This window comes from Siphateles boraxobius, unplaced genomic scaffold (assembly GCF_051911475.1).
Source record: "Siphateles boraxobius isolate OS27281-9 unplaced genomic scaffold, OSU_SipBor_1 22, whole genome shotgun sequence".
In the NCBI taxonomy this organism is placed as follows: domain Eukaryota; kingdom Metazoa; phylum Chordata; class Actinopteri; order Cypriniformes; family Leuciscidae; genus Siphateles; species Siphateles boraxobius.
The window spans coordinates 17465821-17479912 of record NW_027508833.1 but is presented as its reverse complement, the minus strand read 5'-3'; the positions used below and the strand labels follow the sequence as shown (position 1 = coordinate 17479912).

Below are 14092 nucleotides of genomic sequence, written 5' to 3'. Positions count from 1 at the left end.
CACTTGATATAATTAAACTTATCAATTTGATGGCGGATCCAGAAAGGTTCAAACGACAATCATCAGTGACAGCTGGAGATTCACCCGTTGTAAAATGCAAGACTTCGTTTGGACTCCAGAGAGGCTACAGAAAAAAAGAGACTGCAACCGGGCCCATGCGAAAACAAGGATAAATATCGGAAGGGCATTAAATGTAGTCACGCAATGCTGAAGTTGTTAACATCAACAATTTGAGAACAAAGTTTGACGTGATATGATAAGCGATCGTTAGATTTAATAGCGCAATTTATTGCAATGCTTTTAGTTTGTCAGAACAAAAGTGGATGTTACTTACTTGTTCAGATGACATTTTCCAGTGAAAATTCTTATGTTGGTCACAGAATTACAGTATCCAGACCGGCGCGGTGACTGACAGCCGCACAGTCTCCTCAAAACGTTGGAATTATCCGCGTTGTGCTGTGCTGAGGCACAACCCACGTAAAGTTGAGAATTCCGTAAATAACTGCAATTGCAGATTTCGAACAGAGATGGCGTCAAAGAGGAAAAACTACGGACTGCAGCTTTAAGCTGGAGATTGTAAATGTTAACTCTATAAATAATAAATTCTCTAAGATTTTGATTATGTCTGAAAATAGTTTTTACTTAAATTCTGAACTGTTGCTGCTGTGAGAATAAATGAGTGTGCACTTGTCTATTTGTCATTAGCTGTAATTAAGTGTGAATTGGAGCGTAGACTGTGGATGCGGGGTTCATTACTGAGGAAAGAGGACAGACACACAGAGACTGTTTTGTTCAAAGGAACAGAGAAGTCCATAGAGTGGATACAGCAATCTGGCCAGACGCTTGACAGTTTGAAGGGTCCTCACAAACAGTGAACGGCATTAAAAACAGATCTCTCCTTTTGATTTTTGCTATGCATTTTTGTGGTTTGTGCAGCTCTTAGACTGGCACATCCATCTGGACAAGTCTTTGCCAGGCCCTCTGGGAGTGATCGGAGCCTGGCTGCATCGGGCAGAACTTTCCCTGAGAGAGGACGTACCAATTCAACAGGCCCATGAAGAGACAGCCAACATCATCCACAGAAAACTAGAACAGCACATGGTAGGTGCAAGAACTTATTTTTATTTTTGAGGGACTTGCTCCGATCAATGTTCTCCTAAAATTAGAATTGGTGTGTTTTCTGTATAGGAGGTGTTGAAGAATTTGGAGGGACACAGACAGACATTTCAACAGATTCACAGAGACCGATCAGTAAATGGTGTCCCGGTTCCTCCAGAGCAGCTTCAGGACATGGCGGAAAGGTTAACTTTTGCAACAGCATTTGCAATGCATTTAATGTCCATTATGTGATGTAGAAAGCTTTAGAGCTCAGAACATCAAATAGACTTTGACTTTAGACACCTAGCAACCACCCAGAACAACCTAGCAACTACATAGAGCATCCCTAGCAACCTAATAGCAATGTGTTCACAACCATTTAGAACATGTGGAACATCTCTGCAGCTACACAGCAACACCCTAGCAACCACATAGTATCCTAAGTAACCACATAGCAATGTGCTCACGACCACTCAGAACATGTGGAACAACTCTGCAGCAACATAGAAACACCCTAGCAACCACATAATACCCCTACTAACCAAATAGCAATGTGCTCACAACCACTCAGAACATGTGGAACAACTCTGCAACCACATAGCAATGCCCTGGCAACCACCCAGGGCACCCCTCGCAATAACACATCAATTTGCTCACAACCGCACAGAGCACCACTCAGAACATCAGCCAGAGAATCCCTAGCAACCACCCAGAGTACCTTTAGTAACCACATAGCAATTCCCTAGCAACCACCCAAAGTCCATCTAGTAACCACATAGCAATGCCCTAGCAACCACCCAGAACACTCTAGCAGCATGCTAGCAAGTTTTATAAAACGACACATGTAACTTTTGTTACATTTAAGTACAAGTCTTTTCAGAGGTGAAAAATGTCATCACATTTTGAGGACAACAAACTAATAATGAATAATGCACAATAAGACCAGCAACGTTTATTAATAAATTATCCTTTTTTTTTGTTTCATTTTGACTTTAAATTCTAAGGTCTAAGGTCTTAAATCCCATCGATTACTGGTATATTTACTGCTATTTCATATTTTCACAGGTTTAATTTTGTTTCCACATCATCTCACGTTCATCTAATTAAATTTGAATTCTGGGAGATGAAGTATCGTCTCATGGCTTTTCTTATGCTGGCGGAGTCAAAGCTCAAATCCTGGATCATTAAATACGGCCGACGGGACTCAGTGGAGCTTCTTCTGCAAAATTATATTGTACGCCCTCGAGCTTACTTAATAAACTCTTTTAAATCTGCTTTATAAAAAAGATTCAGCTAACATATCACATTCCCTCATTTACTCACAGGTGTTCATTGAAGGCCATAAGTTCTTTGAGCAATATGAAACCACGTTTCGGACTCTGAAACAAGCTGCAGACACCTACTTGAAATCTGGGGCTTCAGGTAAGACGCATCTCACTTTCATCCATTTTCCCCTGAGGCTGGAGATTCATGCAGCTTTTTATAATCAATGCCTGGCAGCAATTCTGAACTCTAGCAGCCAAAATGAGCCTCTTGCTTTGTGATCTGGCAGCCTCATTCTGTCAAGCATCCTTGAAACCATAATTTCAGTGACGAAACAAGTGCTCTGGACTAATAATTATTTTTCACTCAAAATTACAGTTGACGCTCATTTGTCACAAATGAATGTTCAGGTCATATTTCATCCCAAAATCAAGAGTGAAAAAAAGTTACATTTTGCATAATGAAAACAAAGCCTATTTTTAGACCCATTACAGTTTTTTTTTGCATTGTCACATTATTTTCAGCATAAGCATAAGAGATTTCTTTCAGAAACATAAAAAAAAACCTTACTGATCCCAAACTTCAGAACTTTATATGGTATGTGTGTGTGTATATATACAGTAGTGGCCAGTGGAAACGTTTATGTTAGATGCAGTTAATCGTGAATAATTGATTTGACAGCACTAATATATATTTAAAAACGTTTATGATGCGATTTACCGCAATTATATGTATATATCAATATCAAAATGTATATAACAAAATTTAATTTCTTCATTTTATTCTTTTGAAAATGGCAAGGAACATGCGACGGATATGTTTGTGACGGTTTCAAAAACAGATTCACTTTCAATACAAAGGTACCATTTCAGTAATGTGGCCTAATTATTTTCATATTCTATCTAGGGTGTAAAATCATCAAGAGAGGCGTCTTTAGAGGAACCAGAGTATTCTGTAACATAGTGACTACTTAAATAATGTGATCTAGACTGACTGTGCACAAGTGTTTAACCTCACATTACAGTGATTTCACTTTAAGTAACAGCTACTGACAGTTTACTTGAATTTGCTGATGCTCTAATCCGAGCACATCTTCTTGACTCTAGGGATTGATTTGTACTTCTTGTATAACTCTAAAATCTGGAATCCATTAGTTTTAATGCTTTATTATTATTAATCAAGTTTTTTTTATTCATAATGTGATTTTCATTCAGGTGAAGAGGTAGAAGGGGTGAATAAGTTTCTGAGCGATGCAACAGCGCAATGGAAGAACCTGTCAGTGGAGGTGCGCAGCGTCCGAAGCATGCTGGAGGAAGTGATCTGCAACTGGGAGAAATACAGCAGCACAGTGGCCAGTCTGCAGGCCTGGCTGGAGGACGCAGAGAAGATGCTCAACCAGTCAGAGAGCGACAAACGGGTGTGTGGTCAACGTTTGTGACTTTCAGATTAAATGAGTTGGGATAAACGTCAAACAGCTATTGCGTATTTAAACAGTGTGAATTCTTCTGTAGGAGTTTTTCCGCAATCTTCCACACTGGATTCAGCAACACATGGACATGAACGATGCTGGAAACTTCCTGATTGAGACATGTGATGAGACTGTGTCCCGAGAACTCAAACAGCAGCTGCTCCTTCTCAACGGCAGATGGAGAGAGCTGTTTGTCAAAGTCAAACATGTAAGACAAGTGGCATCACATTTAAGGATTTCTGATCATAAGCGTCTATTTAAATGCAAGTAATGGTTTCATGACAGTTTTCCTAACAGTCATCACTGACGGTCTGTTGGATCTGCATCTTTTTAGAAATAATGTAGATGTTCATGTTGGTGTAAACTTAATTCTGATAACATATTTTTCTTAGTATGCAAGAGCAGATGAAGTGGACAAACTGAGGAAGGATTATGACGATGGGATTGACGCTTTAAAAGCGTTTATTGACACGGCCAATGTGAGGATGAACACACCAGTTCAAGTTTCATTTCTGAACATAAGGACACATCTTCAAGACGTTGAGGTGATCAGAGTTCAGAAAGCTTACTACCTGGCTCTGATTGGTCAATTACAGATAAAATCTCTTTTTTTTTTACATTTGACCAGCTGACTGTACATTGATTTATGTACAATACTGTTCAAAAGTTTGGGATTGGTAAGATTTGATGATTACAGTTTAAAATAACTGTTTTCTAGTTTAATATATTTTAAAATGAAATCTTTTCTAGTTTAGTATATTTTAAAATGAAATCTGTGATGGCAAAACTGAATTTTCACAGCATTACCGTCTTCAGTGTCACATGATCCTTCAGAAATCATTCTAATATGATGATTTGCTGCTCAGAAATATTATTTTTTATGATCAATGTTGAAAACAGTTGTGCTGTTTAATATCTTAATGGAAACCGTGATTCTCTGATAGATAAATAGAAACTTCATAAAAACAGCATTTGTTTGGAATAGATTTTTTTTTGTAACAGTCTAAATTTGAAAAATGTAATTTAATGCATCCTTGCTGAAATACTTTTTTTTAAATGTTACTGGCCCAAACTTTGAATGTTAGTGCACATAATACATGAATAATTTTAGTGCACATAATACATGAATTTTATGCATTTTATATCACAAAGATTAATGCTGTTTGCTGCAGTATCATTGGAGCTAGAGATTATATAAATATCAACTCATTTCTCGTAGGACATCAAGCACAAAGTGCCGTCCATGGAGGCGGCGTACAAGTCGGCCACGCGTAACGCGCAGCAGCTGACCAAAGACATCACAGAGGAGGAGATCGCTCAGATGCTGGCTAACATGGCAAACCTCAAGGATGAGCTCAGCAAGGTGCCTGCCCAGTATTTCCACCCACATGAACTGCCACATTAAACCATGATCACACCGTCTCACATTATACCTCAATGTCTGGTTTAGATAAGAGAGAGTATTCTGCCCCTGCTGAGGGACTCCCAGACCATGCTGCCTCCATTAGAGGAGATGGAGAAACATATCACTGGGTTCTACCAGTCGCTGGAGAAGGCGAGCCGCATCACTTCCTCCCGGGACTCCGAGGCTCCAGGAGACTTCAAGCAGAAGTGTCAGGTGACTAAATACCTATGGGTTGCACGAGCCATTATACTGTTTGCACCCGCTTAAAGGCCTGTTTGCATTTAAAAAAATGAATTGCAAGATTTTAAACAAAAGTATAAGTAATATATAATTCAATACTGAAAAGTAGCAGTTTTTATAGTTTACCGAAACTAAGACCATAAAAAAATTATTTGTTACTTGAAATAAGATAAACGTTAACCGAAATAAAATAAAATCTAAAAAAAACTTTTGTTTAGCTTCATGTACTAAAATAACTCAAATTAAACGGAAATAAAAATGATTAAAAACGACATAAACTTGTAAAAAACAAAAAACTAAATAAAATGAAAAAACAAAATTACTTTAAAATTAAAATGTAAAAAAATAATTCAATATATTAATAAAATCTGATAAAAATAATTCTGTTAAAAACTGTTTGTGTAATAAGAAATAAAATATTTTGCCCAACATTGACTCTAGTCAAACAATTTATTTTAGAGTCCACATTATTTAGAAAATGAAGAAAATTGTCCGTTAAATAGTTTTGTTTAAAAAATGGTGGATATTTTTTAGTGCCGTTGTGTCCTTTATTTGTTATCCAAATTGGTGTGGACGGGCATTAAGATTTTTAAAACACTTAATATATTAAAATGTATTTACCATTAAATCTCTCTCTTTGTATTTTCTGTTTATACAATTATCAGGAGCTGGTGACCTACCAGCAGAGCTGTAAAAAGTGTCTGTCAGTGATTGATAAAAACCATCAGGTCATTCTGAAATCATTGGACACCAGTAAGAATCTAAAACACCTTGACACTTCATTGCTGGAGAGGAGAATCACCGAGCTTCAGGCCTCTTCACAGGTGGGAACTACCGATGGAAGAAGAACATCATGTCTTATGCACAAGAATGACTATTGATTGCAAACTTTGGTAGCTTGGTAAATCTGTGCATAGTTTGAGATCTCTTTTATTCTGAACGAAAATCTGAGGATCAGGTGAATTAGGCAGAAGTCATCCATTTGAGAGAAACAATTGATGTTTCGATTGTGCCTAAATGTGTGTTTTTGTATGCTTTATCTCAAAAAGGGCATGGTAAAAGAAACCACAGAATGGAAGCGACACGTGGAGGCGAACAGCAGCCTGATGAAGAGATTTGAGGAGTCTCGTGTGGAGCTGGAGAAGGTTCTGAAAATAGCTCGCAGCTCCATGACTGAGAGAGGAAACCCAGAGGACCTTCTGAAAAAGCACACTGTGAGAAATGAATCCCAACAGCATATTCTAGTCTTCGGCAAATAGGCCGAAAGCAGAGTTTGAACATAATTTGGTCTCTAGAAGGAAATGAGCAGAGAAATTTTAAAGCTGACATGATTTCATAATGCTTCTATTGAATGTCCTGCAGGAGTTCTTTGGACAGCTGGATCAGAGAATCCTCAATGCGTTTCTTAAAGCCTGCGATGAACTCACAGATATTCTACCAGAGCAAGAACAACAGAATCTACAGGAAACAGTCAGGAAACTGCACAAACAGTGGAAGGTTAGAGAGCTATCTATCTATCTATCCATCCATCCATCCATCCATCCATCCATCCATCCATCCATCCATCCATCCATCCGTCCATCCGTCTGTCCGTCATCTACTGAACTGTTTTTATTAAATATATTTTATAAATGGATCAGTTATAGTTGCATAACCACATTTACATACAATAATAATATTAATAATAATTATAGCTCCAAGCATCAATAATAATTAATAAATAGTAATAAATAAACCTGACAACAATAAGAAGGCGATAGGTATTGGCATTATAATCCGAATTCAAACTGCAATTATACTTCAAAGAATGCACTAAATTATGTTACTTTATCTGCAGGATTCATACATTAAAGCCATTTTCCTTTAAATAAATGTTTCGATTGGTGGCCTATATATTGATAATATGGTTGCTATTATGGGCTTTTCACACCTGAAGGGGTTAACCAATGGTCATATTTAACCCAGAATTATTGTAAAACATGCTTATCTTTTATAAATGTATGCTAACCCTCTTTAAAATGATCAAACATTCAAAATGGCTTTATTTGGATCAATAAGGTTTTTTAAGTGGTCTAATGTGGCTATAAACTATAGCTTGAAAGTATAAGGGGAAAAAAAAGTTGAATTGAATTGGACCCACAATATGAAAATGCATGTTTTCTACAGGATGTCCAAACAGAGATTCCCTATCACCTGCTGCACCTGAAGGTGGAACTGGAGAAGAGTCGTCTGATGACATCACTGCAGGAGTGTCAGGCTGAACTGGCCCGTGAGAACCGCAGTTTGCCCAGCATGGGCAGCGAGAGGTTAATCAAAGAGCACAGGGTGAGAGCCACCTGCATTAAACCCTATATAAGTACTTGTTTTATCCATCGAAAAAGGGAACGCTTATGTTGGATATTGTTATGTAGATGTTTTTTAAGGAAAAGGGTCCTCAGGCTCTTTGTGAGAAGCGGTTACAGCATATGGAGGAACTTATCATGAAGCTTCCAGAGAGCGAACAAGCCCGGCAAACTTTGGAGAACTCTGGGACAGCGTTTGCGGAGGTCAAAGAGGACATCGATGGCACACTTCAGAAACTAATGCAGCACCCTGATAAATGGAAGGAGTTTAATACCAGGTCAACCTTTGGTCTTCTTTAGTGAACACTATTTATTGGTTTAAAAGACAATAAATCTTCAGTAATGTTTGGATGAGAAACAAAATTTGAACTGAATTGAGCTGGATAATGATACTACTGTCTTGCTGTTATTGAACCGAATTAATTGAACATTTAAATGACTTGAGCTGACTAATGAAACCGTTGCCTTTTGTAGAGCTGCTTATAGCTTGCTCAATCAATCAATCAATCAATCAATCAATCAATCAATCAATCAATCAATCAATCAATCAATCAAAGTTTATTTGTATAGCGCTTATTAAAAAAAAATCAATGCAGTTCAAAGTGCTTTACATGCAAGAACAAGCAATTGACACTAGAATTGAAAATAACAAATGAAAATAGACCCCCAAATAGATTCTAACAATAGCATAAAAAAAGTAAATCAATAACGATAAAACTGTATGTGAATGAAAATTAAAATAAGCAAATACTAAAAGCATGAGATTTGAGGATTCTGTTACAGTATATTGAACTTTGCAACATAGATACAATTATTGAACTGAATCGAAAAAACATTGAACTAAAATGAGCTAAATAACGACAATATTATCTTCTGTAGAGCTGCTTTACAGTTTCATATTTGATTGATTTTGCAACATTAGGACTTTAAGGCTTTGCAACAATCTGTATTGTATAAAGTGCTATTTAAATAAATGCATACACAAAAAAAACATGGCTTGACTATTATACTGTCTGTTTTTTTTATCAAATCACTGCTGAATGATATAGATACATTTTAATTGATACTATATAAATGCTATCATTAATTTGTATCGTTAATTATTAATAATTACTTTTTTGTGTTTGCAGGTACTCTGAACTCTCTGCTTGGGTTATGTCGAAGGAAAGTCAACTCAGACTACTGCGAAACAGGGCTGGAGACCCCAGCAAGTTCGGACAGGTCAAATCCACAATTGAGGTGAGAAATAAAGATGGAAAAGAAATGGAAGTGGAAAGAAAAGTGTGACAGCTATGTGAAATTTTGACCAATTGTCCCTTCATGAATGGCAGAGTCTGAGAAACGATGCTGAACTGCAGGAGGGGAACGTGAGCTGGTTGAGGATGCGATTGGCCGCTCTGATAGAGGTTTGCACAGAGAGTGACGCCCAGAGGCAGGCAGCCGCCCTCAGCAAACTCTCCACTGACTTTAAGGGTCTCCTCACCTCCCTTTCTGAGGTAATACATACTCATTTTAAGAACCATAGATCAAAATCATCTGCTATAGAAGAAAATATCAGCGTAAATCAGCTGTTAGCTGCTATTAAATCAGTCAGATTTAGTCAGTCTCTAAATTCAGTGTTTTCTGAAGTGTTTTACAGCACTTGTGCCTAGTTAGGCTTTTACCAAAAACCTAAGAAATACAACAACCGATCTAAAATTTTAATCACAGAGAGCAATCATTTTTTTTAAATAAAAACAAGTTAATATATAAAATTTTCGCCCTCTTAGAGTCAAACTGGATTTTGTGCTAATGTTACCTGTAAGATGTCTAATTGAAAAAGAAAAGTCCTGTTTTCCAAGTTATGATGCATTTATTGATGCAAATATTTAAATAAAAACAGATGATTGTATGTGTGTGCTGCAATAGTCAGAGAAGGTCGTGCTGGCGGTGAGTGACTGTGCGCAGTTCAGAGAGGAGGTGAAAACTACACTGGAGGAGTTGAAGCAGGGTCAGCAGGATCTACAGTCAGAGATCGGCAAGATTTTGAACTCCGAGTCTGTCAGAGAAGCTCAACAACTGCTGATGCTTTATCAGGTACCATTCTCACTGAATCAACCACAACCCTGATATAATGAAGCGGAAAATCATATTTATATCTAACATCATGTGCTTTCCTAATGTGCAGCAACAACTGAAGCGTCTCCGGCTGAAGAGGAAGGAAATGCAAGAGCAAATAAACCGTGGAAAGCTGCTCCAGATGGAGGAGAGCCTGGAGGAGAGCTTACAGGAAGATCTACAGAAACTAGAGACCACCTTAAGCAAAATGAATCAAAGCACAGAGTCACAGGAAAAGAACCTGGAGGTGAGGATGTTCAAGTCAAATAAATAAAAATTAAATATATATATATATATAACCTATATATTTTATATTATAATATTGCTAGCACTTTATTTTACAGTCCGGTTCCCCATATACATACTATGTACTTATCATAGTGATTGTAATAACTGGGTAATAATAACCCTGAACCTACCCCTAAACCTAACCTTAATCCATGTAGTTACCTTAAATTACCATTACTGTCTTAGGGAAGTACATTAAAGTGCACATACAGTAAAATAAAGTGCAACCATAATATTGTAATTATATATAGAACATATAAAATATGTAAAAAATGTTGGGGTAACGCATCACAAGTAAAGTGAGTTATGTAATCAGATTACTTGTTTCAAGTGACAAATAAAGTAATGCATTACCTTTAAATTTACAGCAAAACATATTTTACTTTAGTAATGCAAGTTACTTTTTATGTTCTGTATATTTTATAGAATGTTAAATAAGGATGTTAAGGACAAATTATATAAAATTTATTCATTTTACGCTAACTATTTTCAAATGATTATTCAGTTTCAGTTGGAAATCATATTACATTCAAAGTTAAATGTGTTGTGAATGCTGTTGTATTTTGACTTTTTTAGTTGAGCAAATATTTTGTGACTGAAACAATGTTGATGAGTGTTGCTCTGTGTTGTCAGGTGACCTTAGCTGCTTGGCAGGAGTTTGACAGTCAGCAGGCAGCAGTGAGGGAGTTTGTGGGTAAGGTGCGATCAGTCACAGAGAGAGAGATGAACTTCAGCAGTCCAGACAGTCTCAGCACAGAGCTGGAGCAGACCAAGGTGAGAACAACACCTGGTGTCCATGGGCTCAGTGTAATGCATCACCTTTAATTAAACATGAGCATCTTTAGTTTCAACACAGAAGAGCTGCTAGAGTTTTACAACCCAAATCCTCATTAGAAAATGGTCTAGCAATAAAAATCTGATTGAAAAAATCTCACTACAAGACATTGAACGTAGCCAGTGTGCACTCAAATGTAACCTAATAAACTAAAGTCTTTGATTTCAAAATTGTTTATTGCGATTATATGGTGTATTCTATCTCACAGAAACAAAACACAGTGTCACAGAAATATTCTCTTCACCTGTTGCTGTTATTCCTGTAGGATCTTTTGAAACAGTGTGAAACGGAGGCCAGACAGATGAATACTCTTCTTAAGAGGGCCGCAGAGATCCAACTGGGCCCCAAAAATCAGTCTCTCCTTCAGGATGAAGCACGGGCTCTGAGTGAACAAGTGGACAAAGTTGACACTGGACTCAAACGAGAGTAATACCCTACTTTTTTATATTTATTTAATTTCATTGACATGCATTAATAGTTATCTATTGATGCATAATGAAATCTATAATATGATTACTGTCTGATTTTTCAGTGTAAAGACTTTGGAGGGAATGAAAGATCAGTGGGATTCTTTTGGGAGTGAGTTTGAAGCTTTTTCCACATGGATAACAGAGAGAGAAAGAGAACTGGATGCCTTGAAAAGCTCCAGCGCACCTTTGGACCAGCAGATCTGTACCATAAAGGTGCAATAATAAATATATCATTAAATAAATGAACAAAGTGTATTTTAAATTGCTTGAATGACTGCATGGCTTCTGTATAGAAAAACTTTTATACTTGATTTTATAAAAAATAAAGTGAATTCATTATATTCTATATATATTTGATTGCATATTTATGGTGGGCAGACAATCAGAGAAGGTCTGCAGGAGAGGTCAGAGATCCTGTCCAATCTGGAGGAGAAGTCTCAAACGCTGGTCCAGTTTATGTCCTCTGGCGAGTCTGCACGAATCAAAGCCCGTCTGACACAGATTGGCAGATACTGGGAGGAGCTTAAGGAGAGTGTGGAACACCTGGATGGACAGTTGGAAGAGAGCTCCTCCCACCAGACAAAGTTTAATGCCAATCTTCACCAGGTATGTTTGAACATGCTATTTAGTTCAGTCGCACTAAACTCTTATGTTGTCTAATGACATTGCATCCTTTTAAAAGGTTCAATCTGAGGTTGAAGATATCCAGAAGAAACTTTACAGCCCTGTCACTTCTTGTGTGTCTTCATCTGAGACCTACAAAACTCTACAGAGTCACATGGTATGATACCTTTATGTTATTGTGAACATTTCTGATTAAGGGTGTGTTTACACATGTAGTTTGGTTCTCTTGGTTCTTTTGGTCTGGACCAAAAAAAGAAAATCATACATATAGTTCAGTTCACACTGTCACTTTTAACACTGAACTACAGCTACAAAACAGTAAGTTTTGTCAGAGAACTTACCGAACATCCAAATCTGTGTGCTTGGCTTAATGCGCTCGTTGTCACAAAATGGTAAAATAGTGAAGCGAGGATTCAAGTGCAGGAATAAGGATATTTATTAAGTAATAAAGAAACAAAACAAAAATACAAAGAAAAACTCCCCGTGGGGGAAAACGAGACAGGCATCTGGCAAAAACAGGAAACACAAGGGAACATAGACAACGAACCAGCACAGGACTGCAAACACAGGGAGACTAAATAGGGAAGCAAACAAAAGAGGCTGACGAGGAAGGCAGGTGGGGCAAATTAATCAATCAGGCAACAAGATGGGCGGGGCTAGACAATTGACAGGAGAGCACATTGCACAAGGAAATACAGGACAAGCCATGTGCTCAACACAAACCAGACTATACACAAACACATGACAAACCGGGAGTGTCAGAGCTCTGTCACCAAACCAAGATATAAACCAGACAGAAGTGACAGAACCCTGACACTACCCCCCTCCCCTTAAAAGGGACGCCACCTGGCGTGCCTAAGTAAGGGCATCAAAAACAAGACAGGAACATTAAAATACAAGACCGAAAAACAACAACAGACAAGACAAGCAGATCAAAACACAGAAACAAAGAGGGGAGGGAGGGAAGCCAGCCAAGTCAGTGCCCACATAGTGGACCAGAAAGTCTTGAGTGACCAGGGAGGGACGGGAGGGTTGAGCCAGAGAGGCTCAGGCGGGTCAGGATTCCTGGCTGTGGGCCAGGGTGGTGCAGCCTGGGCAGGCGTCCAGGGCGGAGCATGATTCCAGGACGGAGCAGGCTTCCCGGGCGGAGCTGACGGTTCTGGAGGCCAGGGCGGATCTGATGGTTGAGGTGCAGAGGCGTTCATCTTGTCCGAAGACACTGCCGTGGGAACGGCCATCCTGTCCGAAGACACTGGCGTGGCTGACCTGATGTGAACAGTCTCTGGCTCGGCAGGCATGACGTGAACCGTCTCTGGTTCGGCAGGCATGACGTGAACCATCACTGGGTCGGCAGGCATGACGTGAACCGTCTCTGGCTAGGCAGGCATGACGTGAACAGTGTCTGGCTCGGCAGGCATGACTTGTTCAGTCTCTGGCTTGGAAGGCCTGACGTGAACAAGCTCAGGCTTGATAGGTAGCATGGGCGGCGCCGGCAGGGCAAGGGGCTTGGGCATGGGCTCCAGGCCTTGTGGGACGGATGAAGCCTTACTCCTCCTCCTCCGTTTACCAGAGCGCGTCGGTGCTGCAGCCTCTTCGGCTACCACTGGGTTTGCGACAGGGAGAGTGGTCAGCTCTGGGACAACCGAAGTCGGGTCCACCCGGACCACCGGACTTGAGACCCCCGAAGTCGGGTCCTCCCGGACCACCGGACTTGAGACCCCTGAAGTCGGGTCCTCCCGGACCATCAGACTGGGAAACCCCGAAGTCGAGTCCTCATGGACCCCCGGGCTCGAAACACCTGAAGTCGGATCCTCCTGGACCACCTGACTTGAAGCCCCCGAAGTCCTCCTCCTCCTGCGCTTGCGAGACGGTGTGGGAGTGACCGTCTCTGGGAAAACTGCAGCAATCCCCACCACCTCTGGGGAAACTGCAGTGACCATCTCTGGGTAAACTGCAGCAATC

The 14092-nt window shown here is 39.3% G+C and overlaps 1 protein-coding gene across 1 annotated transcript in view; it reads left to right on the top strand.

Annotated features, from left to right (window-relative positions):
• Positions 1-14092, top strand: part of syne1b (spectrin repeat containing, nuclear envelope 1b) — a 144035-nt gene that overhangs the window by 26520 nt on the left and 103423 nt on the right. Inside the window, exons 14-36 of the mRNA XM_077238824.1 lie at positions 937-1101; positions 1189-1301; positions 2164-2332; positions 2424-2520; positions 3576-3778; positions 3873-4037; positions 4222-4374; positions 5049-5192; positions 5280-5447; positions 6140-6298; positions 6524-6688; positions 6837-6971; positions 7641-7799; positions 7886-8094; positions 8947-9055; positions 9148-9312; positions 9725-9892; positions 9984-10160; positions 10835-10975; positions 11302-11462; positions 11569-11719; positions 11885-12112; positions 12189-12287. Of these exons, the coding sequence (XP_077094939.1) occupies positions 937-1101; positions 1189-1301; positions 2164-2332; positions 2424-2520; positions 3576-3778; positions 3873-4037; positions 4222-4374; positions 5049-5192; positions 5280-5447; positions 6140-6298; positions 6524-6688; positions 6837-6971; positions 7641-7799; positions 7886-8094; positions 8947-9055; positions 9148-9312; positions 9725-9892; positions 9984-10160; positions 10835-10975; positions 11302-11462; positions 11569-11719; positions 11885-12112; positions 12189-12287 (3603 nt within the window). The remainder of the gene's footprint in view (positions 1-936; positions 1102-1188; positions 1302-2163; positions 2333-2423; positions 2521-3575; positions 3779-3872; positions 4038-4221; positions 4375-5048; positions 5193-5279; positions 5448-6139; positions 6299-6523; positions 6689-6836; positions 6972-7640; positions 7800-7885; positions 8095-8946; positions 9056-9147; positions 9313-9724; positions 9893-9983; positions 10161-10834; positions 10976-11301; positions 11463-11568; positions 11720-11884; positions 12113-12188; positions 12288-14092) is intronic.